Source organism: Pangasianodon hypophthalmus, chromosome 5 (genome assembly GCF_027358585.1).
Source record: "Pangasianodon hypophthalmus isolate fPanHyp1 chromosome 5, fPanHyp1.pri, whole genome shotgun sequence".
Lineage (NCBI taxonomy): Eukaryota > Metazoa > Chordata > Actinopteri > Siluriformes > Pangasiidae > Pangasianodon > Pangasianodon hypophthalmus.
Window position 1 is genome coordinate 26,728,912 of NC_069714.1, and position 27,545 is coordinate 26,756,456.

At 38.4% G+C, this 27,545-nt stretch overlaps 1 protein-coding gene across 4 annotated transcripts in view; it reads left to right on the forward strand.

The window, feature by feature from the left end:
• znf385b (zinc finger protein 385B) overlaps positions 1-27,545 on the forward strand; it is a 197,381-nt gene that overhangs the window by 128,020 nt on the left and 41,816 nt on the right. For all 4 annotated transcript variants that reach the window (XM_026946824.3, XM_026946809.3, XM_026946816.3 and 1 more), the window contains one exon: positions 19,034-19,144. In XM_026946824.3, the coding sequence (XP_026802625.1) occupies positions 19,034-19,144 (111 nt within the window). The remainder of the gene's footprint in view (positions 1-19,033; positions 19,145-27,545) is intronic.

The window sequence follows — 27,545 nt, forward strand, 5'->3', positions numbered from 1 at the left end:
CACTCTCTCATGTGTTTGTCTGTCTCTTCCTGTGTCACTGTCTCTCATGTGTCTGTCTGTCTCTCATGTCCATCTGTCTCTCATGTGTCTGTCTGTCTGTCTCTCATGTCCATCTGTCTCTCATGTGTCTGTCTGTCTGTCTCTCATGTCCATCTGTCTCTCATGTGTCTGTCTGTCTCTTTCTGTGTCTGTATCTCTCATATGTCTGTCTCTTCCTGTGTCTGTCTGTCTCTCATGCCCGTCTGTCTCCTCCTGTGTCACGGTCCCTCATGTGTCTGTCTGTCTCTTCCTGTGTCTGTCTCTCATGTCTGTCTGTCTCTTCCTGTGTCTCTGTCCCTCATGTGTGTGTCTATCTCTTCCTGTGTCTGTCTCTCATGCCTGTCTGTCTCCTCCTGTGTCACTGTCCCTCATGTGTCTGTCTGTCTCTTTCTGTGTCTGTCTCTTCTTGTGTCTCTCTGCCTCCTTCTGTCTCACTTTTTTGTTGGGAAGGAGTGAAATAACCCTATCTATCTCTCTGTCTCTTCCTGTGTCTCTCTGTCTCTTCCTGTGTCAGTCTGTCTCTCTGTTCATTTTGCTAACCTGACTCTCTCTTGGTCTCTCCTTTCTTTTCTTACTGTCTTTGTCCCTGTCTCTCTCCTTTTCTGTCTGTGTCTCTCACTTTCACTTTCCTCTCATTCTCAGTCTCTCTCCCTCTGTTTATCTCTCCATCTGGTATCCCTGATTGCTCCATAATCACATCCTCTGCTTTACACAGATCCTCACTTTATTATTTTGACGTGAAAAAAGAAATCCTGACTCATTCACAGAATAATGGTGGTAAATCTGAGTAACAGTGAATTTGAATAATCCAGGCATGAATCCAGAGGTGGAGGTCAGGTTTAAAGCAGCAGGATGTCGTCCCTGTGTGTCCCCTCACATCGAACCCTGAGTATACAGCATGCTGTGCAGTGTGGAGCTGATGGAGGCTAGCGCTGGCATTGTTCCGGAGATGGTGTGTGTATGGAGTTGTTTGGGAGATGGTGTGTGTGTGTGTGTGTTTGATGGAAGCTGGGCAGTGACACCCCTCAGGCGCAGATTGAGCCCATGCTGTCGGTGCCTCGGGATTGAGAGGCTATGAAATTGATTGGAGCTTTTATCTGGTCGGAGCAGGAGCCATGACCGAGAGCTCCATCTCATCTGGCAGGGATAAAAGTCACATCCACACAGTTAGAGTTTTCTTCAACTCTCCGACCCATCAACCCTCTCACTCATCTCTTCCTGTGTCTGTCTGTCTCTTCCTGTAACTGTCTGTGTCTTCCCGTGTCTCTTTCTCTCGCTGCTGCTGTCGTTCTTCCTCGAATCTCAAGTCTTTCTCTCTCCTAGCTCTCATTTCATCTCTCTATCCCTCTCTCTTCAGCTATTTCACATATTCTCTTCATCTCTTTGCTCCTTTATCTCCTCTCTTTTTCTTTTTAGATCTTTTTTTGTCTTTATTTCGTCGCACCTTTTGTTTGAACCCACACATTTGTTCAAGTGATCAAAAATATTGCAACATGTGACTGACAGGAGTGTCTTGTTGCCCAAGTGTGACCTGATAGATTGATTGTTTAAACTGTTTAAACAATTAATAGCTCTAAATATCTAAATACCTTTGAGCCCTGGGTTTCGAAGACCAGAGAGCTGCCTATGGGAGAAAAGCAAGCCATTTTGAAGATTGACTATAACAATGACTATCTGTTCCAATACTTTTGCTCATCTAAAAATTGGGTGGTCTGGCACAAAAGGTGCCATGGTCTAAGTTGTTAAACACATCTAGATGTAAATATCGGGAAATGAATGAAATTTTGATCTTCATCTCATTCATCTATTGATCTCAAACCCAAATGTCTTCAGTGTATAACAAAAACAAAAGAATACTTCCAATTTTTTTGGAAGGGATTTTTTTAAAAATATGTAACTCTTTTCCAAAAATTTCTACTGTATATTACATCACGGCCCATTTAAAATGTGAGCAATATCTAATATCCTCTCTCTCTCTCTCTTTCTCTCTCTTTCTGTTTCTGTCTGTCTGTCTCTCACTCGTGCCTTTACTAAATTGTTATGTTTGGAAAGACAAAATGAGCTCATTTGGCTCACCACAAGAATAGATCTTAAAGTAGAGGAGTTTTTTTAGACAGGACAATCGCCTCTTGCTCATCCCCTATTCCTTCTGCAGGAGATGTGAGGACTCGACTTTAAGAAAATGTAGTGAGCTGAAAAGTCATACATTTCAGGTTGTGACACAAAGACTGTGTCAGCGTTGGCCTACATTTCCACCTGGCTAGCTGAGTTAGTTGAGATGGAAGCAGAAAATGACAGTATAATGTGTGTTTCTTAAATATTTACCCCTTACAAAAATAAATCAATCATATTCTATGTATATATAGGAATCCAGAAAATAACTGCAAAGTAGTTTTTGCAGATTGAGGATGTAATAAAGGTAAAGTGTAGTACACAAAGATGCCTTGAAAAGATACTTGAAGTGGAACCCGATGTGGTCTTGCACTGTTGTAGCCCATCTGCCTCAAGGATTGGCCTGTTGTGCATTGTGAGATGCTTTTCTGCTCAACATGGTTGTAAAAAGTAGTTATTTGAGTTACCATAGACTTCCTGAACCTGTCTGGCCCTTCTCCTCTGAACTCTTTCATCAGTGAGGTATTTCCATCCTCAGAACTGCTACTCACTGGATGTTTTTTTTGTTTTTTGCACCATTTTGGATAAACTCTAGAAACTGTTGTGTGTGAAAATCACAGGAGATGAGTAGTTTCTGAAAAACTCAGACCAGCCGACAACCATGCTGTGGTTAAAGTCACTGAGATCCCTTTTCCCCCTATTCTGGTGTTATATTTTATGCATTGTGTTGCTGGCACATGATTGGCTGATTGGAAAATTGCATGAACGATCAGGTGTACGAGTGTTCCTAATAAAGTGTAGCTGACTGAAGATAAACACTTTATTCTGAACGTCCCGAGCCTCATGGCGTCTCATCCTCCTCTGCTTTCTCAACCTTGAGAGTCATTTAATTATTTTGGGGCTGAGTGACTTGAAAAGAAATGTAGTAGTGCAGTTGATGGTTTCTTCTTTTGGATATTTATTATTCAATTTTTTAAACTCGGCTAAAGAGCAAAATCAAAATATGAAAAATATGCTTATAAAAACAAGCCATTTACAAATTTATATTTGAGATTCTCTATATGTACTTTCTGCTAATTGTGTATACAACTTTATGCTTCATCATGAACACATTTTAAAGCCTTTAAGGGAAGATCAGAAAAGCATTTTGAGCCTTTTCACACTTGGCTGTTTCATGCGTCTTGAGTGTCACTATTATATCCAGATGGAGATCTATGTAAAAATGAAAGCGTAAATGCACATAAGACATATTTGCAACAGATTTAAAGCATTTTATCCACATATTGGAGAGACAAATGTCACTCCAAGCCACATTTGACAGCCAGATCCTCTCCCTATAGTTGACACATGCTATGCGAGTGCTGATGTTGGCACTTTTAAAAATGGTGGTGATATTAATGCTGCATTCAACTAAAGATTATAACTTATTTTCAACTAGGAAAATCAAAAATCAAAGAAAACGAACTCTCAACTCCACCGGAATTCCTACTTGGAAACTCGGGATGATCTCCTCAGTTTAGCCAGCAAAATTTGCTGGTTAAATCGATAACACTGACTGTACAGTTTGCTGGGAAATATACGTCACTCATCACAGTTAGCTGGTTGCCAACAAAAGACAAACATGGATGTGCTCATGGCTTTTTCCCACTTTTTAACCTTGAATGCACAGCAGTCAAAAATGACGTCGTTCCAAGCCCTGACTTCCCACTTCCAAGGTAAGTCAATTGCAGCATAAAACCAGTTTGAAATTTTAAAATTTGAAATTTGAGATGCGGCAACCATCTTCATTCATAAAACAAGTCAAAACAAAGAGGACCACTGAAAGTTTCTGTTCAAATAGGCTGATTTTTCTGACCAGAGATGCATTTGACTATGTCCATGTATGTGGACTCAGGAAAGTATTCCAGCTAACCAAACCGAAAAGAAAAACGAAAAAAAACGTGGCTATATTTCAGTGCCTTCAGTTTTCTAAACATTGAGATCATGGCTTCTGCAGCAGATCTTCTATTACATAAATCATAAATTAGATGAATTATTTAGCTGAAGGCTCATCAGACCAGAGCCTAGCGACAGGGCTAAAGAGTGTTTACAGATGTTCATGGAGTTTTTGTTTTGTTTACTCTGTCTGGTCTGATTAGCGAACTGACAACATGGCTTGTTTTTTTTTTTTGTTTGGTTTTTTTTTTTTTTTTTTTTTTTTTAGAAAAGTTTAAAGTTAAATACATGGAGAAGTCTGTATTTATTCTGCCAGCATCAAATACAAAACAAATGTATCTCATCTGTTCAGAGTCCACGACTCTAGTCAAAAGTGTTAACGCATAACGACAAAATGAAACAAAGCAAAACGAGTTCAAACTGTTTTATTTATAGCCATAAACGTAAGATTAATAGTTAAGCCTTGTAAGGTAACTGTTGTCGCCGTTCAGTTGTATAGCTGTGAATATAAAAATGCTACAAACCTCCTTTTGTTTGAGCAGAAACCAATCAAATGTGTGTTGTTTCAGATGCGTGTTGTTTCAGATGGCTCTCTGACGCTCTTAAGTTTTCGTCCTCATTAAGGAAAGATTAGCAGCTGATTAGCATAGCACAGTTTCTTTGACTCTTGTTCAAAGACGCCTCACAATCATGAAGGTTCTTGTAGAACGTTTCAGGAGATATTTAATCGCTGGCGTGATTTCCAGTGCGTTTGATAAATCTGTGGAACTTTGGTGTCAGCTGAATTGTACTGAGCAGCCGATTTATCTCTTGGCCCCAAGTTTTAAGACGCACTGTTTATTTGGCTTGAAAATTTCTGGAAAGCTGCGAAAGGGAACAGTGTGTGAAGAACGGCGTCTCTTTTGGAGACGAGCGCGGGTGTGCCAGGATGGATTTTGGCATTTTGATGTAGTTGGTAATCGACTCGGCGTGTTAGCTGTTCCGTAACACTGCACAATTTCAGCAAATGAATAAAGGCTTTTTGAAGTCTTGCTCTTTCCCTGTCTTTTTCTTATTCCCTCTGTGTCCATTACTGTCTTTCCATGTCTCCTCTCTGTGCGTCAGTGTGATGGTGACCCACTGTGACACTTCTTCAGCAGTTAGTTCTGTCAGCATCTCTAACACTGACTGCCGTCCAACTCCACTTCCCAAGCAAAAAAAAAAAAAAAAAAAAAATCAGAGAAACATCATAATTGCTGCATAACTGTCAGCTCAAATCAAGTGCAGCTCCAAGCTGCAATCACGCTGCTGCGAAACGAACATAATTACACAGCCTCCTGAAGTTAATCACCGTCGTCTTTAGGCTCTGAGGAACAGATGGGTTCGGCAGAAATGCATCTCAATTGCAGGAATTTGCCGAGCGTTTCGCTGGAAATCGCCAACGTCGATGTCTTTCTCATCTAAACATCAAGCTGCAGCAGTGTTATTATGTTATTATGTTTTGATTTGGTAAAATCTGTGTTTTTCATTTTCAGATTATTTTCAAATTTGAAATTTAGTTCAGCTTTAATTCGTGCCTAAATTTTTTTTTTTTTTTTGTAAGTTGTCATACATTTTAGTTTCAGTCTTCTAGGAATGGATTGAAATACATTGAGCTTCTTTTTTTCTATTCCTTTGAAATGCGTGAAATTGCCTGAAACCACTGCACAGTGAGAAAACATGCTCAAGATGTGACTAATGATGTACAGGTAAAAAGCAGCTCTATCTGTGTGAGCGTGAGAGTAAAATATCGATACACGGTACGTGTCAGTCACAGGGCGAATATTTCAATGTTTCTGTAACAAGTTATCAGCACGCAGTTATTCAAACAAAAGCGTGTTTTATTACAGTAACATTTATTCTGTGACATTTTCATAAACTGCAATAGAAAAGTGATTATTTCAGACTAAATTATCTTTAACTGGAATATTAAATCTGCATACAGGCCTGAGCCAAGTCATTTCTTTTTTTTTTTTTTCTTTTCAAAAGAGGAGCATCTATATTTCACACCCTGGTTTATAGCTTTAATGCAAAACTTGGACACAGAGTTTATCTTCATATCTTATTTATTATTTTTTAGTTTGTCCAAAATACTGGCCAACAAACTAATGAATGAATGAATGAACTGGAAGTCTTACCATCATTAGTGGTTTAGTTAATAGATGGATGGATGAAATAAGACATTGTGCTAAACAGTTATGCAACTCTTACCATCAGAGATAGATAGATAGATAGATAGATAGATAGATAGATAGATAGATAGATAGATAGATAAAGCCAATTTTGCTAAACTGTTGTGCAATCTTAGCATCATCATTGAATAAATAAATTAATAAGAAAATTAATAGATGGATGGATGGATGGATGGATAAAATAACATTTTGCTAAACAGTTATGCAAGTCTTACAATCACTATTAAAGTAATAAATGAATAAACGGACAGACAGGCAGGTAGATAATTTGTTGATTAATGTATCTTTGTTAATTGGTTCACTAATGGATTTTTAATGTCAGTATAATCAGCACACATTTAGTGATTTCTTGCCCTGTTTTCATATTGTATTATGTTTTTAGAAGCAGTGATAGAAAATTGAATGCATTGGTATGCTTTTAGCAGGTTACGGTTCATTCTAAAGGGAATAAATAAGTGTATTGGGATGTAGTGCTTAACGTAAGCACATAAAGTTAAGAGAAGGTAATAGAAAAAAAGAAAAATAAGAAAACATCTAGGGAAAAAGCTGTGTAAGTGTTGTGTGTTTATACGCTAGACAGGATTGGATTTCCATTTCAGAAATCATTCCATGTAAATAAAAGACAAAAGAGACCAAAAAGTTTGAATCTGTAGGTGTTAAAACCTGCACTAGTTTCTCTGTGGAACAATGTTAATGTTATCCACAAAATACTCTTAGCAGTTTGTGTTGTTACAAACACAACTTACTGCAACAAATTCAGGATTTTCTCACATCTACAAAGTGGAGAGCTTGTTATATAGCTATTATATCTGCCAGAAAATGCAGTGCCAAGAGTTAAAAAAAAAAAAAAAATCATTAAAACGACTTTGACAAGTAGAATTTGGTTCAGTTGTAGGTTCGAATCTTAGAGAGCTTTAACTCTAGAGTGGTGATCTGAACTCAGCAGTCTGCTCCAAAATACTCCTAAAGTGAGATATTAAAGGCACAGACAGTAGAGATGAGTTGAAAAAAAAAACTAGCTCTTTTTCTTCTTCTTTCATTCTTCTAAGAACCTATTTCTCCGAGTCAGGAGCAGGAGGGTGGAGAAGGGGTGCAGAAAGCTCTGTCGTTCATCAGGTCGCTGATGATTTTGTGGATGAGCAGAGCGCTCTGATGGGAGATGAAGTGAAGGTGATTGCAGTGCTCTTGCAGTTTCTTTTTTTATCTCTCTCTTTCGCTGCGCTTAGAATCAATACTATCAGGAAAAGAGCAGGCTCGACTTGGAGATCACTCATAGCCAAGGTCACGGATCGCTCGCAACAGGTTACGCTGCTATCAGGGTAAAACGCTGAGACAGAGAGACAGCAACTGACCCGTCAATTTAAGGCTGTTTTTAGGAAAATGTAAGATGTAAATCACCTCCAAATCATTCGCGATCATTACTGTAATTCAGGAAAAAATTATTTTCATTGTCTGTGTTTCTCAGTAGACTATTTGCCATTTTCAATTCTGCATGTCTCTGGTACATCTTTAAAATAAATTAAAAAAAATAAAATAAATTGTGCCAGACACAAACTTTTTTTTTTTTTTAATTGAATATATTAAGACATTCCTAATCTGCTTAAATCAAAGAATATTGCTAAGAATATATTCTTCAGAAATTATATTTTGGTCATCAACTTTAAATATTTTAGACCTGATCATTAAGAATGTTTCTTTATAAACACATCTGAATTTATTTTTCAGTTAAGTTTTATGCTTTTTTAGTCATAGCATCCCAACACATGGACAATTAATTTACCTTTTAATATAAGTGATATTAAGAATGTCAAAATTTGAATGCAGTTTTAAGTAATAGTAATTTTTTAAACTAAAGAAACTAGATATTTTACGCATGAGGGCTTTACTACAGTATCGTTTCTATAGTAACTGCTCGTTCAGAGTGAGTTGTACGTAGGACGTGTGACGTAATCTAATCCTAATAATAAGCAGATTAAAAACGTGCTGTTAGTTTTGCAAAAAAGACGTCGAACAGTTGAAATGTTGAAGCTTTTTGTGTGGAGACGTTTATTTAACATGGACGGAAGGAGTCTCCAGTGTCAGTGCTTTGTAACAGTCAGAGATAAAGCTGGATATTTAAGTTTTCCAACATTGAAAAAGATGGAGAACTTCAAGAGAAAGTGAGTGAGGGAGCAACTGTTCATACCGGCGCTAACTTTAGTGATAACAGGAACTAACTTGTTTCTCTGACTATCCATAACATTATATGTAACTATGAATAGATAGAAAGTGTGACATGCTGTTTTTTTTTTTTAATTTAAAAAACAAATTGTTAGTGTTGCTGTTATTGGAGAATAATCAGCTCCCAGGGGTATTTCGACTATGATGACTAAATTCTTTGCTTTCAGATGTCTTTATAACTGGTGAATATAACTTTATAACTTCTGCAGAGCATCAAGGCTGCCTTGTGTTTCAGATACGGCTTTTGTGGAAAAGTGTGGAAAAGTTTTAGATGAGGCATTGCAACAGGCGCCATGTCAGTGGAAATACATTAAATGAGGAATCTGTTCTTTGTTGTGTATACAGCCTTTACTGACTCATTTTATATTCGAAGCGTGTAATCTGAAGCAAACATGAACATGAGAGACTGCTTAAATTTAGTCTCGCATGCCAGACTTTTTCTCACTAGACATGGCTGCTGTCTACTGTCACAAAAGTGTGATATCTCGGAAGAGGGATGTGCACGGAAACTGAAAACGAGTGCATGAAGGTTTTAATAAAAGAATATAATAATAACAGAGAACTAAGACCTCTTCCACACGTATATAGATAGTTTTGAAAATGTAGTTCTTACCACTGCATTTTCAAAAACGTTCCTCTCCACACCAGCACCGTTTTTGAAAATATCTCCAAAACGCAAATACGATTTGAAATCTCAACTTTTGTCTTTTTTTTCTAAGATGTTTTTCCTCCCGACCTGTCTGACTTCATCTTGCTCAAATGTCCTCAAAGGCATCTATGACGTCGGCTGTGTTTTTTCACCTGAACACACAGGATGCGGCTCTGTAATTGAAAATCACTGGACAATAACACTCCTAACTCTTCCTCCCCCTCCCTCTGTCACTCTGCTTTTGAGTGACAGCTGAGATCAATCACATATGGGATGGGTTATTTCCTTTCAACTGTTTCCTTATTTTTTTTTTTAATCAGCCTAAGAAAACACAACTGATTCATGTGTGTTTATTTGTTAGAAGCTTTTATACAAAGTGAGGCACAATCAGTCCTAGAACAGAGCTGAACAACTGGCTCCATTTTGACACCATTTAAAAAAAAAAAAAAATAAGAGAAAAATGTGCAGGAAGGATTAGTTGTGGAGATGAAGGCAGTGAGGTTTGTCTGTTCTGCAAAGAGAACCAGAGGTATAGTGCAAAGAAATGTTGCTGTTTTTATACTGTGTGCCACCTGGAATCGTGTTGTGTTTGTTTTTATTTTTGCCGATCCTAACAAATGATTGGGTTTGACATGCCACATAATTTGTTACAGAAGCATTAGCCTATTATCGTGCTTACATATTTGCCCTTGTTCTCTCACATAAACAGATGGATGATGAACTGGATTCAGGGATCTGCTGCGCATGATAGCAAATGACTTTGATTTCCTCTTGGGATTCTCAGGCCGTTTCTCAGAGCTGTACTTGCTAGTTGTTATAGACAGGCTCACGCTACAAGATTCATCAGTGAGCATTGAAAAATACTTGAATGGTCGCCATGGGGGCATGTAGTGACCTTGGGGACGGGGTTGGGATGTCGCAGATCCTCAAAATTTTTCTGTCACAAGGAAATCGGGCTAAAATCTAAAATGTAGTGTTCATTGAGCATTACTTGGCACAGTATTCAAATTTATTTTCCACTTACTTTTATTGGATTTTGTATATTGTCTTCTTATTGTGCATATTTTATATGAATTAATTTGGTTTAAAGTATGTTAACAGTTGTTGCTAATTTTGTTGCCTGCGTTACATGTTAGCAATTTACCAAAACCTTGCCTTAAGCATTTCAAAGTACATATGTTCTGACATATTGTGGAAATAATAAATAAAACTGACTTGACTATGCAAAACTGGTAGCTGTAAGCTTCCTTTAATTGTTAGCTACACTAGCCTCGTAGCTCCAGTGCAAAACTAAAGAAACAAACCTCACATACCAAACTCTTTCTTGGTTGACAGGGAGAACTGTAAAATTTTAACCCAACTATTCTTTTAAGCACTTTCTTACAGCCGTCACACCCACCATGTTATCTTTTATTCTGTCACCTTTTATCACACCTTCTCTTTATCCATATGCCAACTTTAACACCTCAGAAAAGTGTGAAAACATTTTTGATCCTTTTTTGTTGTTGTTTTGTTTTGGTTCCTTTAAGGTTTTCATGTGTTCACAGTTTGTATAAAGGCAGGTGGATGGGACTTGGGCTGAAGGGTCTGAGACATTGCACAAGCGATAATGTCAGAGCCAGAGATTTTGCTTAGAGTTTCTCAGAGCTTGGCACTAATGGTTGCCCTCCGTCCCTCAGTGAAGATTGGGCTTTAAACAATAAGAACCAGATTCTCACTTAACACTAATAGATTCAAGCTAGCCGTTTTGATAGTGGACTGCATTAGTGACCTCGTCAGGCCACAAGAGTCACTCACTCATGCGCACACATACACACCCACAAAACACAAACACACAATCCTTTATTGAATGTCCATCTCCAAACAAACTGCATCACTCAGTGCCTCTGCGTTTACAACCTTTGTTTGTTCTGTCTTTATTAAAGTCACAGTGAATGTAGTGTACAATATTAAAGATGTCTGTGACACCAAACATAAGCGAGTGTTCTATTAAACATCCAGTAAAGTGAAAATAAAAAAGAGAAAAGAATGGAGTGATAAAACATTGCTCAAACACCAACAGAACCCACTGATCACCAATCTGAGAACTCTCCTAATGGGCGTGGCCTAATATTCCAAGCCGCATGATTGACAGCTCTCTTTTTCAGACTTCTAGTCTGCTTCATCACTCAAGCAAAAATTAAACACAGCAGGACAAGTAGAGAGATTTTAACCTGTTATTTAAATCTGATTGGTTAGACGGTGCTGATTAATTTTCTGTAACAGCTAGTACAGCTGCGCTTGTTCTAATATGTTGTTGTTTCTATAGCAACAACTTAGACAGGGACTTGGACTACAGATACTCCACATAAATGGCTTTAAAAAGGTGTGTAATCATTGATATGGTGAAGTTTTCTGTAAATATACATTTATTTAGCAGGAAGGAGTCTCCAGTGTCAGCGCTTTGTAAATCTCAGAGGTAAAAATGTGCATTTTCCGACATGGTAAAGTTTTCAGGACTGAGGATTTTTATCAGGCCAGACCATGCCATCTTGGTGTTGATTTATTTTTCTGTAATACAGAGTGTCCGAAAAGTCAGGAGTCACTGAGAATGGTGTTGAGCAAAACCATTAAATCTAAATATGCGGCGCAAAAATATGATACAGCAGGTGAGAAAATGCGTACAGCATAAGGGTGAATATGTAGAGCAAATGTTGTAAATAATAACTAGAAGTTAATTATATGTAGATTTACGCTCATTGGTTTCTGATTTTTTGGGTATCTTGTATATTAACATGAACCAAACTTGACTAGAACCTGACGTGGTCGTCTGCTGTTGTAGGCCATCCGTCTCAGGGTTCCGAATGTCGTGCTCTCTGAGCTGCTTTTCTGCTCACCACGGCTGTAAATAGTGGTTATTTGAGTTATCATAGACTTACTGACAGTTCAACCCAGTCTGGCCATTCTCGTCTGATATTCTCTCTCAACAACAAGCCGTTTCTGGCTGCAGAACTGACACTCACTGGCTGTTTTTTGTTTTTCCACACCATTCTGTGTAAACTCTACAGACTGTGTGTGAAGTCCCAGGAGATTTCTGAAACACTCAAACCAGCCTGTCTCACACTAACAACCATTCCACTGTCAAATTCTGGTGTTTGATATGAACATTAAAGTTCTTGTCTTGACCTGTATCTGCAACATGATTAGCTGATTGGATAACTGCATGACTGAGCAGGTGTACAGGTGTTCCTATTAAAGTGACCAGTGAGTGTGTGTATGTGTACGTATAAAATTCAGTAGTCTAATGTTATTAAATAGCTTACTTAGTTAACTATGTAACAGCATAAAGTTTAAACAGTGCAACTTAATCACCGTATACACACATTAATCATTTAAAATCAGCTCATATTCCACTCAGTGTATTCTCTCACAGGGTTTCTCATCACCATCTGTGGACAAATTACAAACACATAAACCACACACTTAATGCAGTTAGTTAAATCATAATAAGTTAGCATTGTTGCTGTAATAAGTCTAATGTATATAATTAATAAAGCCATTTGTGTGTAAAATGAACAGGAGAGTGAATAAAGCTATATTAGTGTTTACTAAAGTTTAATAGAGGTTATGATCAGTTTTTAATCAAGTTATGGATGTCTTGTCAGGAGTTACTTTTAGTAACATAAATTATTTACATTTTACAATTTAATCTGACCACAAAGCCAAAATGGTCATTTTACATTTGCTACATGAACTTGAGATAATTGAGATAAATAATTGAACATTACACTGCAAAAATGACATTAGCAAGTGAAAATACAGTAAGCCAAATATATACGATTATTAAATTTATTTCTAGACATTTTTAATAAATCCATGCTAATAATTAATAAATAGAAAGCTTGCTTGATTGGCAGATAATTTTCTAATTTTAAGCATTTAATTCTAGAACGAAGCAAAATTCTCTGCCAACAGATTATGAAAGTTCAAATTTAGTAAAAAATATCCAGAAATATGTTTAATTTTGTATTTAGTGTAATCTTAAATAGAAAACACTAGATCAGTTTGACTATACTGAAGATATTTTCAGTTGCTAAGATGTCATTTTTTTGCAGCGTTTGTCTGGATGCTTCCACATGCGCAGTGTTTAGTCGGTGTGTGTTTATCCCTCAGTGTGGTTCTTTAGGCAGGTGAGAACACTGCAATCACACGCTGGTGTGGACTAATCAACCGATCCGAGTCTGTCTGAATAAACTGAGTGCAGGAAGTGAACCAAACTTCTTTTTTTCTTTCTTTCTTTTCTTTCAATATGCAAGCTGCTAAAGGAGAAAACTGAAGTGCTGCAGAAATATTATTCGGGATATCGGGACTGAAGAACGAAAAACTAAATGAAAAAGAAAAAGAAATGCTAGCTATTGTGCACAGATTATTTTGAACTATATTAAAACACCGCTTCATGTTCTACATACTTCCCTGATTTCTATGTGCAGACTTGCTTACTTGTTGCATCTGTATACTGTCTCTCTGACCAGTGAGCGAGTACATATTCAGCCCTACACGCCCCTCAGCTAACATTTTAATTTATGTGCATTGTGGAACCAAACCACACCAATTAGCAAACCAACCAAAAAGTATCAGTTCCACTCTGATTGAAGCTTGGCAGATTGACGAATACAGTCTCAATAGTACTATATGGGCCAGACAGTAATCAGTGTGTGTGTGTTTTGTGTTTCCTCTCCTCTGACGTAGCTGCCCAGGGAACAAAGCTTATAAGACACTGGTGTTGATTAAAAATTAAAATTAAAAGCACTGATATGAGTTTAAGGAAGGTGAGCAGCGCTGAATGGATTCGGTTCAGAGCATCTCCTGTTTACTGAAAACCATTCAGCTATTCAGAGCTAATCAAGAGCTGGAGAGATAGAGATCAGCTGTGTGTGTGTGTGTGTGTGTGTGTGTGTGTGTGAGAGAGAGAGAGAGAGAGAGAGAGAGAGACAGAGATGCCCCACACACATTACCCAACCCGACTCTGTCTCTCTCTGTCTCTCCCTCTTGCTCTCTCTCTCTCTCTCTCCATCACTCGCACCGCGGCCATTTCTCCGATCGCTCCAGGTATGTCCTCTTGTCGTCTTGTGAGACTATTTCCTGCTTGTCTTTCATTGTCTTTTCCTGTATTTAAAAAATGCTCCCATGAGTCGTTCGACACATTTTGCTCAGACTAACCTCCAGAAGTGATGGCCAGAGGGTGAAACATGATCACGAAGAGGTTTCCTGGAGAAAAATAATAGAAAGTGCAATTGTGTGCTGTTCAGATTACAAATACTTCACCAGTGTCAAGCTGCTTTCCTGAGTGTCGAGAGGATTTGCTTGTTAGAATAAGCCTGAACACGTAGTGTTGAGTGCAAATTGTGCCCAGAAGGTGTTTAGTGTATTTTAGATTTCACAGATTCTCCATTATTTAGTAAAAAATTATTAAATAGTGAATGTTAAGGGACTATTAACTCATAACATAAAATCACTAAGTTCAGAAGGTCCATCAGGGATCGTGTGTGTGTGTGTGTGTGTGTGTGTGTATGTGTGTGTGTGTGTGTGTGTCTCAGATAGTTCCAGGCTGAGACGTACTGTGCTGTCAGAGCGCTGCTCTCTTTCTCCTCTCTTGACAGGATGAGCAGTCTCTCAATGAGAGAGTGCAGAACTGAAAACATTCTGAATTTTTGTCGGAGTAAATTAGCTGTAAATGTGTGTGTTGTCTTATATCGGCCCAGCTCCATGGTCCCTCTTTGTGCACTGAGTGTGTGTATATTGTCAATGTGGTTGTGTGTTGTTGGTCAGTCAGACAGAGCTGCATTTTACTCTGTGCTCAGGTTTGGATTCTCCAATGTCTCATGTAGTTTTGTTTTTGGAATGGCGTGTCTCTCTCTCACTCTATCTGTGTCTCTCTCTCTTTATCTCTCTCTCTTTTCTTTCTGGCTATTCTCTCTCTCCCTCTCTCTCTGTCTCTCTCTTCTCCCTCATGTCTTTCTCTCACAATCCTCTCGCTCTCTTTCTTTGTCTCTTTTGCCCTTTCTCTTTTCCTTTCTCTTTTCCTGTCTCTATCCCCTGTCTCTCTTTCTCTCTCCTCTCTTTTTTATGTGTGTCTCTCTCTGTCTCTCTCTCCTCTGTCTTCACACTGTTGCAACCTAAAAAATTTGCTTATTCAGGACCTTGTGGGTCATTTACAAAGAATGAAGATGTAAATCACATAGAATGAAGGTGGCAATGTCGTTGAGTGTGCTACCTGTTCTCAATAGCCATGCTGGGTTCAGATGGAGTTTGGCCAAGTGTCTCAAATCCTACAGCAAGACAAATTTGAATATTACATAAAGAATGCAACATGGGCTTAAATTTGTGAAAAAATCAACTCTGTGGCTAAACTTGAGGAACTTGAGGAACTTGAGAAATGATGGCATGACATAAGAGGGGAAAAAAAAGAATCAGCAGGAGATAAAACCTGGATAAATAAACAGATGGTGGGTCAGTGAGAGGGAACACTAACTCTAATGAGTGTTGAGACCTTTAAAAAACTGTTGAGATTGTTTAGAAAAACCTGTTCACGTCATCTACATACTCTCCTTCCACATAGTCGTGATCAAGACAAGTATCAGATTAGTGAGTTTTACACCAGTAGAAGAAAAACAAATAAAATGTAAGTCATAATATGAAAAGCATTTAATGAAATTATGAAATAGTATCTATAAAATAGTATCTAAAAAGTTAAATATTTAAAAATATTTAATATTTCTAAATATGAGATTATAATAAAACAGCTACTGAGCCTATTTATAGACATTTCGCTAATGCCAGGCTTAAAATGATCTTGTTGGGAGAAAATTTTGCTTATTTCAAGCATTTATTTATAAAGAAGCAAACTTATCTGCCAACAGAACTAGATAAACATGTCTACAAATATGCATAATAATAATAATAATAATAATAATAATAATAATAATAATAATAATAATAAATATTATTTACATTGTACTTTTCTTTTGATGCAAATCTTAAAGGGGCATGCTGTTATAGGAGAATCATCAACAACACATCCCAAAGTGTAGCAGTTTACCAATGCTAACAATTTTTATGTTGACATCTACTTCCCTCTTGGTCCTCTAGGGGCCTTTCTTGAAGAAATGGACATGCTCCTCAGTCTTTTCCCTACTGACAGCACCCTCTGACAAGCTCCAGTCCTCTTGCCTCCTCCCTCTTTTGCATTCCTTCTCCTTAACATTGAACAACTGCCCTCCCACCCAAAAGGGAGGTAACACCCTGGACCTTGTCTTCAGCTGCCCCTCTCTAGCTACAGACATCAGTGCTACCCCACACCACATCTCCGATCATCACGTGGTATCCTTATCCATCACCCTCCCTACCCTGTCTAAAACCAGCTATCAGTACTTCTCTCCCACTCATAGAAACCACCACTCTATCTCCCCTTCCTCCATAGCTTCCTGCCCCCTATCATCCCTTCCCAACCCTGATTCCTTTTCCTCCCTTCCATTGGAGTTAGCAACAGCCACTTTACTCTCCTCACTTTCCTCATCCATGGACCTCCTCTGCCCTCTATCTTCTAAACCCAGGAAGATTTCCAGCCCTGTTCCTTGGCTATCAGGTGTGTTAAGAGCAATCGGAAAGAATTAAGAACAGCAGAGAGAAAGTGGAAGAAATCACAACTCGACACAGATCTTGCCTCTTACCGTGCTATCAAATACTACACCACACACTGAGGATTCTCCTTCTCCTTTGCTGGCACATTTTTCTAAACTAGCAACATAAGAGATCCTGCAAGTCATCTTGTCCTGCAATCCTACCACCTGCCCATTGGGTCCAATCCCTTCCACAAATCTCCAGACCATCTCTCAAGACCTCCTACCCTTCTTCATCACTATCATCAATGACTCCATAACGTCTGGTCATGAACCAACCTCATTAAAAACCTCATTATTCCCATCCTGAAGAAACTCACTCTGGATCCCTCTGACATCAGCAACTACCGACTGGTATCACTTCTTTCTTTTCTTTCTAAAACCCTTGAATGAACTGACTACAATCAACTGCATCTCTATTGCTCACAGAACAACCCCCAAGATCCTAAACAGTCTGGTTTCAAACTTCCACAGAGACTGCCCTTTTGGCCATCACTGAGAATCTACATGCTGGTAGATCAGCGGAACTGTCTTCAGTCCTCATCCTCCTTGACCTTTCAGCAGCGTTTGGCACAGTGAACCACAAGACTCTCTTGTCCACCCTCATAAGTCTAGGAATTTGTGGTGCAGCATGGCAATGATTTGCTTCCTATTTGGAAGGTTGGTCATATCAGGTGACATGGAAGGGATCTACATATGCTCCCTGCAGACTCTCTACTGGTGTCCTACAAGGCTCAGTACTTGGTCCTCTCCTGTTCTCCCTCTATACTCTATCTCTTGGTGTGGTCATATCCTCACATGGGTTTTCATACCACTGCTATGCGGATGACACTCAACTCATCCTCTCCTCCCTCAGACACTCATGTTTCTGCTTGGATATTAGCATGTCTGGCAGACATCTCATCATAGATGAGAGCTCATCAGTTGAAACTTGATAGCAGCAAAACTGACCTGCTGTTCATCCCAGGTGATTCATCCCCATGTCAGGATCTTGCGATATCCCTGGACAACTCTCTGATCTCGCCTTCGGTTACTGCACGCAACCTTGGGGTAACCATAGACAATCAACTGTCCTTTCCTCTCACATTGCCAATCTGACACGCTAATGCCAATTTCTCCTTTATAACATCAGAAGGATTTGTCCATTCTTTCCACATAGGCCACACAGGTGCTTGTTCAGTCCCTTGTCATTTCAAAACTGGACTACTGCAACTCACTTCTAGCAGGTCTGCCTCTGAGTGCCATTCGTCCTCTGCAACTAATCCAGAATGGAGCTGCACGACTGGTTTTCAACCTTCCTAAGTTCTCCCACACCACCCCATTGCTACGCTCCTTCCACTGGCTTCCTGTAGCTGTCCCCATTAGATTTAAAACTACACTGCCTAGAAAGCCAAACATGGACCAGCATCCACTAATCTCAAAGCACTTATCACATCCCACACGGCATCACGCTCCCTCCGATCCTCTAGCACTGCCCAACTGGTTCCACCATCTGTCTGGGTACAAGGAAGGCATGCATTGAAGCTCTGTTCTGGCACCAAGGTGGTGGAATGAACGTCCCCTAGGTGTCCGAACAGCTGAGTCACTGGCAGTCTTCAAACGACGTCTAAAGACCTACCTCTTCCTAAAGTACTTAAATTAGCACTTGACTGTTAAAAAAAATGCTGACACTGGAGGCTCCTTCCTTGTTTATGTTGTATAAACATCTGCTTACAGAAAGCATCACCATATCAACAATTACACATTTTTCTTTGTTAAAGACCATGTTTTTTTTATTTGTTTATTATTACTTGTAGATTACATGGAGCATCTGCTATAAAAGTCCCTCTGAAGGAGCTGTTACTATAGAAACAATAATGTTTTAAAATGAACGCATTAATATAAACCTGTGATTTGCCATACAGCCAGAACTACTGTCATTAGATATTAGACATTTTTGTATATTCTAACTATTTGATAATCTTGACAGTTGTTTTTTTCAACTGTCTTACTTTTTCTCTCTTTTGTTTTCTCTCCTTCAATTCTGATTCTTCATTCCCTCTCTCATTCCATTCTTGCTTTATCTATTCTGTTGTCTCTATCCCTATTTTCTCCCACTCATCCTCTCTGTCACCTTCCTCTCTATGTCTATATTCTCTCTCTCTCTATCTGTTTTCTCTTTCATTTCACGTGGGTGTATTCTTTCTAAAAAATCCTCCCTTGTCTTCCAGATGGATCCCGTCCAGAAAGCCGTAATCAACCACACGTTTGGGGTCTCCGTCCCTCCAAAGAAGAAGCAAGTGATCTCGTGCAACATCTGCCAGCTCCGCTTTAATTCGGACGTGAGTGCTTAGATCAGACTCTTATTACACAGTCTGTACGTGTGTCCATGTGGAAACATAATAGCTTAACGCCATTTGTGCGTGCGTGCGTGTGCGTGTGTTGGGTTTGTTGTGCGTCTGTCTTCTGTCAGAGTGTCACATTTCCTTAAGATCACTGTTAGATCACAGTCCTGGTCCTTTAGTGTCATTGTAGTGCAGATTTGAGTGTTTCCTGCTCTAACACACCTGATTCAACTCATCAGCCCAATAACATATGCTTCATAAAGCCAAAACATGTGTGTGTCAGAGCTCTTTATTCATATTGGTGTGTTATGTAAGGCATAAAACAGTTGAGAGTGTGCTGTTATAGGAAGATAATCAACGACAGAGTGGTGTGATGCAGCCTGACATAAAGTGGAGTTACTGTTACAACCCTGAAGTTGATTATTTTCCTCATAAACCACAGCAGTTTACTGATTATGCGAATGATAAAGAAATTATCATACTTTTTAAATCCACTTTTAGTTACCTTTAATGATGTGGAACGTCCTCGAAACAAGTTAGTTCCTGTTCTCGCTTACATTACAGCAGCTATAAACAGTCGTCTCCTCACCAGCCTCTGTTTTTCGCTCTTGAATTTAACAAGAGAATTTTATTTTTTGTCATCAAAATTCCACCCTGAAGACTTTGCCATGAGAGAAAACTTACTGTAACAAGGCACTGGCACTGGAGGCTCCTTCCATAAATGTTAAATAAACATCTCCTTACAGAAAACCTTATGATATCAATGATGTTAGAATGCATGTGCGTTAAAATAAACCTGATTTGAATTACGGTTAGCGTCCTTCTGACAAATCAGAATTGAGAATTTTACGGAGCTGATAAAAATATCTGAATATTAATTTTGTATAGACGAATTATATTCATATCATATTAAATATTTTTTTCTATGGTGCACTGTAAATGTAAATATACATTTATTAAATACATCACATAGGGAAAAAAAGAATTAATGGGACTTGTATTCAACTATACTTATAAAAGTCTTATATTTACAGATATACAAATTCTTATTCTGTTTTCTTATTCTGACTTTTGTCAGCTTTATAGCCCATAGACTGAACAGTGCAGTGGTGTTAATTGCACAGTGTTAGTAAGAATAGTACCGAGTGATTGTTTAAATATGTTACTGCTGTATATTGTATTAGAAAGCATGATTGCATTTATTAGTGTGTGTGCATGTTTATAGATTGTGTGTTAGATCAGTGTTTCTATTCCTTCAGACCACCAGCAGTGCACTGTGTAGTGTATTTCCTGTTCTAATATATCAGATTAACATCATCAGTTCATTACCAAACACTTTTCAAAGCTAAAATGGTTGTGTTAGAGCAGGAGGCAGCACTCAAATGTGCAGTGTTGGGGAAATATAGGAGCAAATTCACATTTGTGAATGACATCAAGCACTTAACCTCATGGCCAATCAAGTCGCAAGTTAGGGGCAAGCAGGAAAACAAACATGGACAGAGAGCCGGTGGAAAAATTTGACTTGTTAGAGAGCGAATAAGGAGATTTAGGACATGGTGAATTGAAAGTATTTCACTGCCAATATTCCAACATTGCAATGTAACTAAAAATAACACCTTGGCTCCCGCTTTAACTGAGGCTACACACACCCAAGTCTCACAAGCAGTTCCTCCTCTCCTGATTTTCTGCCTCTAAAGCTACAATGCAGGCGAACAGCCTCCTCATTACCAGAGTTACACCAATGTTTATTCAACTGATATTACTGATGATAATAAATCTGATAGACAGCAAGCGCCAGGACTCATAAGAGTGTCGTTGTGGTAACAGTGTGTACATCGCGTGAGATTATTTTTTTTTTCTTTAGACATTCCTGTATTTTCTGCTCAAACACAAAATACCTACTGCATATCACACATCATGTTTTACCTTTTCATGACTGTAATGGCAAAGAAATTGAAGATAGAAAGTGTAAGAAATATGTAAGAGTGTAAGATTAAAAAAGGAGTTTATATATATATATATATATATATATATATATATATATATATATATATATATTAAAAAAAATAATGTAAGGGCAAAAACCCTGAATTATCTTTATTTTTAGCACAGCGTTGTTGTCGTAAAAATGGACCCAGCATAATCTTTTTACAAAGAAAACGTTTATTCGTTGATGTAGTGAATTTTTTTTTTTGACTGGAGATTTTTAACATTTATGGAAGGAGTCTTGAGTGTCAGCGCTTTGTAGCAATCACAGTGCTTTTTTCCCAGCATGGGAAAATGTTCAGGACAGAGGAGTTTACACTTTATGGTTTCTCAATAAAATGACAGGCTCCTTTTTTTTAAGAAAGAGAGAGAGAGAGAGAGAAAGAGAGAAAGAGAGAGAGAAGGAGAGAGAGAGAGAGAGAGACTGTTTATCGCAACTATAACATAAGTGAGAACAGGAACTAAATTGTCTTTAATATTCCACAATATTAAATCTTGAAATATGAAATGATGAAGTGCGTTAAAGCGGAAGAACATCTTAAACTGTCCACTTTAGGGAGGATATGAGGAATCCCTGCTTCAGGATGATCCTCATCTTAATTCGAAAAAATGTGTATTATACTTTGTATACTTTACTAAAGCAATGCCTCTGGTTCTACCCTCGTCTTTTTCATCCTTTTTTTATTTCTCTCCATCCCCCCCTCCCTCTCTCTGTCTCCCTCTGGACAGTTATTTTGCCAGTTGTGTCTATTTAGTTATATTAAATTTTTCCATTGTTTGTTTCTTTGCCCATTTCTTCTATTCAGCTTTTTAAGAATCAGACTATTTTATGGCATTTTACAGCTGAGTTGGCCTTCATAAATGTCACTCAACATGTTTATGTTGGCTATTCAATAAATAGGAGAAGGCAGCAGTGAGATACTGAGCCCCTGCTGAACACTTCCTTATCTGTCTTTATGATTTTAGTATCCAGGCTTTTGAAAGCTATAAATAGACAACATTATCTCAGCTCCAGAAACACATTTGCAGTTGTCAGATCTCTGTAGTTTGGTGAAGCAGTGTGTTTTTTGTGTATTAACTAACCAGTAGTGTAATTGGAGGTAATAATAGACTCACAGATGTGTCTTCATTATTATTTTATAGCCTTCACTTACCCAATCCAATGTGTTTATCTGTGCTGTGAAGGCTAAATAAATCAGAACGGAGACAGGTCTGCGAGATCGAGGTGTGGCAACATATTTGTATAGCTTTACAGTGTGATTAAGAAATCAGGAATAGTTTTGTACCATTAGTGTTATTCTGTATCAATTTACAAAGGCAATACATTCTTGGTCGAAATCAAGTCCAACACACCAATTAATTATAACATGAAAGTTTTATTACGTTACTTTAAATGGATATCCATGCTTTCTACGGCTGTTCAAGAATGCAAGTATACACACTGAGAACATGGGTATCGACTTGGAGGATTATAATAGCACTATATTAAATGAACTAGAGATGGAGAATCTAAAAAAAGAAAACTTAACCTGGAAATGGACTTTTCTGCTTTTTTGATGGTCTTAAATTTTTTTATAGTAATAATCATTTCAGCACCGATCCACCTAACACTTGAATACAATTTAAATAAATCCAATGGTCCTTATCGAACCACAGTACATTTATCTCCGATTCACTGAAGTGCTGTTACCGATCATGTATCGATAATATTATCTGTAAATCTGACAAAATATGCGGTTGTTACTGTAGTGTAGATAATGGTATTGCAAAAAAATGGCATCACTTGAAAGACTGATAGATGATTTTAAAACAGGATGTCCTCCATTTTGAATTTTATACCCTCAATAACGTATCGCCGCAAAGCAGTGAGATATTGTTTGATTTCAAAGAGAGCTGGTGATCTACACTGACAGGAGCAACTGTTAGCAATGTAGGAAAAGTTGAGTGGAGTTTAACTTTATGCAAAGTTATTCAGACAGTGGTGCAGTTCATTTTTCCTCCCACTGTGAAACATTATCCATGTTTTACAGTTCCATATATTGGTTCCTTCTTTGCCAGTCAGTGATACTAACTATCCTGCTGCGAGCCAAAAGTGCTTGGTTTACTGAAAAGAGAAAAGCGCCAGTCTTTTTGCCATTTTATTTGGCTACAAATACTTTTAATCTGTTAAATAGGTATTCATTCTGACCTTAGTCGTCCGATGCACTGCATACTCAAGTAGTTCTGTCCAGAATTTTGATGTTTTAACAGAAATCTGTGGTCAAATGGGTGGTTTTGTATATGTTCTGTAGCTAATATTTCTGTGGTTCCAGTGAAACCATGGCAACAGGCCGTCAACTAAAGATAGGAATACCTTCTACCACCATCGTAGAGCAATTGAGTGACACTTTTTTTGTATAGCATTCTTAACAAAATAGACATTGCCACAAAGCAGCTTTGCAGAAATCCCCCGGAAATGACACGGGGAAGAAACCTTGATTGCAACCAGACTCAAATGGAACCCGTCGTCTTCAAGGTGACACCAGATAATGGGATTATAAATCATTTACAGTATACAGGTGCAGAAGAGTGAAGACAAACAGTACTAAGTGTGTTGAAAGGACTCAGTATGAGCAGATTGTGAATAGGAGTCCTGGTATGAGCGCAGGACAGTCTTTATGATTGTAGATGCACTTCTTAAGGACAAATCTACAGTATTCAGGTGAGATTATCCACACAAGGTGTGAGATTGCTGCTGGCATGAACGCAAGGTTAGAAAACATGCATGACAGAGGAAATTCAGGGAAAAGTGTGTGCCTAGCTTGTTAAGGCACAAAGCAATCCTCCAAACAAATTCCATTTAAACTCTAGCAGTTTCACCAACTGAATAACTGAATCCTCATCCTGAAGCAGCATTGTTATAAGATGTTAGATGTTATCCTCATAAAATATGGCAGGTTGTAAACAGATGCTAAAAACCGAGATGCTGGGTTGTGCAATATCATACTGCACACCCGAGGTGTGTCTAGTTGAATGTTCGGAACAGATCTGTAGCCACAGAGCTATGTTGTTGTTGTGTTGCTCTCTGTGGGGAAAAAATGAGTAATTACTTACTGTACAGACATCTTGTTGGCTTTGATTGAGCCATTTATTTTAAGACGAATGGTGCCGAGTGGCATCGTGCCCAGCCTGATGGGGAATCCTGCAGCGAGCCGTAATAGAGGAGCGGGAAACAGACGGGAAACATGATTGTGGCGTCTGTTTTGTCTCATTTTGCATCTTTTTAATCCACATTGTGAAACGCAGCCAGAGATTCGGAACAGCTCTGCACGTGTGTGGAAAGCAGGAACGACTCCATTGTTCCTGCTCATTAGACTTAATTAATCGATCGTTATCGATGCTGGAACTGGATTTTCCCCAGCACACACTCTGAATTGCAACAAGTCTGAGACTTGAGGTGCTGCTGAGCTTATTGGTCAAGGCTTACAACACACAGAATGCTCACAAATTCACCTCGGAAATACACACAAAATGCACTCTAATTTACCTCAAAACACAAAATGCTCATAAACTATTTACCTCACACTCAAACACACACACACACACACACACAAAACATTCTTCAAGATACTAGTTTTACTTCACACATGTACACAAAGCACTCTGAAATACAATACCTTACCTCAGACATACACACACAAAGCCCAGCTTTTTGTGTGTATTCTAGTCTTTAGTGTATGCATTTATGTGAGTTAAAGTAGTAAGGGGCGTTTTGTGTGTATATGTGAGGTGTTGTAAAGAATTTTTATGAGATTTGAGATTTGTATGTGTATTTGTGAGGTAAACTAGTGTATTAGAGATTGTTTTGTGTGTGTTTCTGAGGTAAAGTATTGCATTGGATAGTGTTTTGTGTGTATGTCTATGGTAACCTTGTGTATTAGAGAGTGTTTTGTGTGTATGTCTGAGGTAAAGTAGTGTATTGGAGAGAGATTTGTTTGTATTTGTGAGGTAAACTACTGTATTAGACAGTGTTTTGTGTGTATGTCTGAGGTAAACTAGTGTTTTGGAAATGTTTTGTGTGCATGTCTGAGGTAAACTAGTGTTTTGGAAATGTTTTGTGTGTATGTCTGAGGTAAACTAGTGTTTTGGAAATGTTTTGTGTGCATGTCTGAGGTAAACTAGTGTTTTGGAAATGTTTTGTGTGTATGTCTGAGGTAAACTAGTGTACCAGAGTTTATATATATGTATAGTGTTTTAGACAGTGTTTTGTATTTATATGTGAGGTAAAGTTTGAATAACATCCTGAGCAGCAGCTCCTGCATCCTTTTCTTATTCTCTCGGTTTTGGTCTCCATTTAGTAATGAAAAACAGGACATGGCTTTGCAACTTGGTTAATCTAAAACAGATATTTCTCCACACAGCTCCTAAGATGAGATGAAGCAGCATCTGTGGGGTTCACGTAGGTCGAGAGCAAGTATCAAAGGGTGCGGGGCAGAATGAAGAGGTCTTTGATGCTAATTCTGGATGTGCTTGTTCACATGCTGTGATCTCCTTCTCTCTCTCTCTCTCTCCTCTCTCTCTCTCTCTCTCTCTCTCTCTCTCAAACCTGTGGGATATTATTATTAACCTCCTGTTATAAGAGAGAATGCACCGCTCTAGTTAGCAGCTCCAAAAAGATCAGGCCATTCTCTTTACTTTGGAACACACTATTTCAGTTTGCTAAAACTAGCTGGTACATTCTAGTAAGAACGGTCACTAGTGTATTGACATATAAGCACAAAGTCCAAAAATGGCCAAAAATGAAATTTAACTTTCTCCTTAGACAATTACCAAAGAATGAGTGGTACTAACTGTGTTGAATTTTTCAGTATTTCAAAACTGCATGTTTCTGTGATTTCTGATACTGTTTGCCTCTATGTTATCTATAAAAAAGGACAAAACAGTGGTAGCGGCCATCTTGAAGCCGAGTCACTTTCACAACACAGTTTGCCGAACGTTGTGGGAGACTTGTTCGCTAGATCTGACTTGACCTCTGACCTCTTGACCTCTGACTTTGATGCATTTTGCTATTTTACAAAGCTATATTTACAGATGGTATTACTGAGCCGAAACAAGAGCGTGATGATTTAAACACACAGTTTACATGTTGCTAAATGGCTGACTGGAAGCTTCCTTTGCTTATTAGCTACAGGGCAAAAGTAAGAAGCAAACTCCAGACCCTAAACATGTCTTTGCTGATCAACTACTTTTGAGAAAAAATTGTGTTTAAAGTTTATTTCTTTAAAACCATTACAGATGGAATGCTGTTTGATGTCACTGTTGCTTTTCTTTCACTTAAACTATATTTGACGTACGTGGCTTGCAAACTGATTAGCTTGTTGGCCAGTGGCTAGTCAACGTAAACAAGCGCTCTGTCTCTCAAAGGGACTGTCTGTTGTTATCAAACTCATGTTACAAGAGGAAGCATTACTTTGGTTAGCATGTCAGAATGGATCAGGCACGGGTCTTAACTCTGGCACACTCAATTTCAGTTCAGTTTTATCCTTCTCACATGCTGTGATGCTGCATTTTTGTTGTGCTTTTCAAAAATCACATACATAGTGTCATTTAAAACACTTCTCACTTGTGCAGTGCATTTTCGAAAAAAGCGTTTTGCTCACCTAGCACTCCTTAGCATGTCACCACAGGCGAGGGACAGAGAGACAGTGGAAAAGGAACCATTATGGCATTTTAAGCTGATTTTAATGAAGCATCAAGCTTTTTTCCTCACGCTGCTTGTTTGCGTCAGGCTCCTGGCTCAGCCATGAAGATTAGCTCATGCTCTCAGAAACTGACTGCCTCCGTCTCTGGCTTCATTAAAGCTACAACACTTCTTACTTCTGTTCCTGTGAGAGGTGGAAAAGTCTCTGTGATGAAACTTAATCCTATTCTTTAGAGCTTGTTGAGCCTACACTGTGTCATCCTATCCTTATAGCCTGAGGTGTGAAGAAAGAAAAAAAACAGGAGGCAACTGGAGGTCTTTGCTAACAGCGTTCTTGAAAACGACCTGTAATGAAGTTGCACAGTTTCTGTCACAGTCTTTTGCTCTGACAATAGGATAGCAGGCAGCTGGGAAATGAAGACTTAAGAGGTTGTGCATGGAACTGAATTGTAAATGGAAAGAAGATATACAACACACAGTATCTGATACTGTGAATCCTCATATTAGCCTGGAAACATCTGTAAAATGAGTTACCATGGTTTCCTAACTCTCTGCCTAAAGTAAGGTGATAAGAATTGGTTGTGAAATTGAACCTTGAGCCTTTAAGTCAGCTTTATAGTCTTAGATTTCAGCCTCACAGGTTGCCGTTACTGACCAACTAGCAAATCCATACAACTTCTCATCTCAGGCTTGGCAACCAGGGATCAAGTTTGATTGCTAAGAAGACATTTA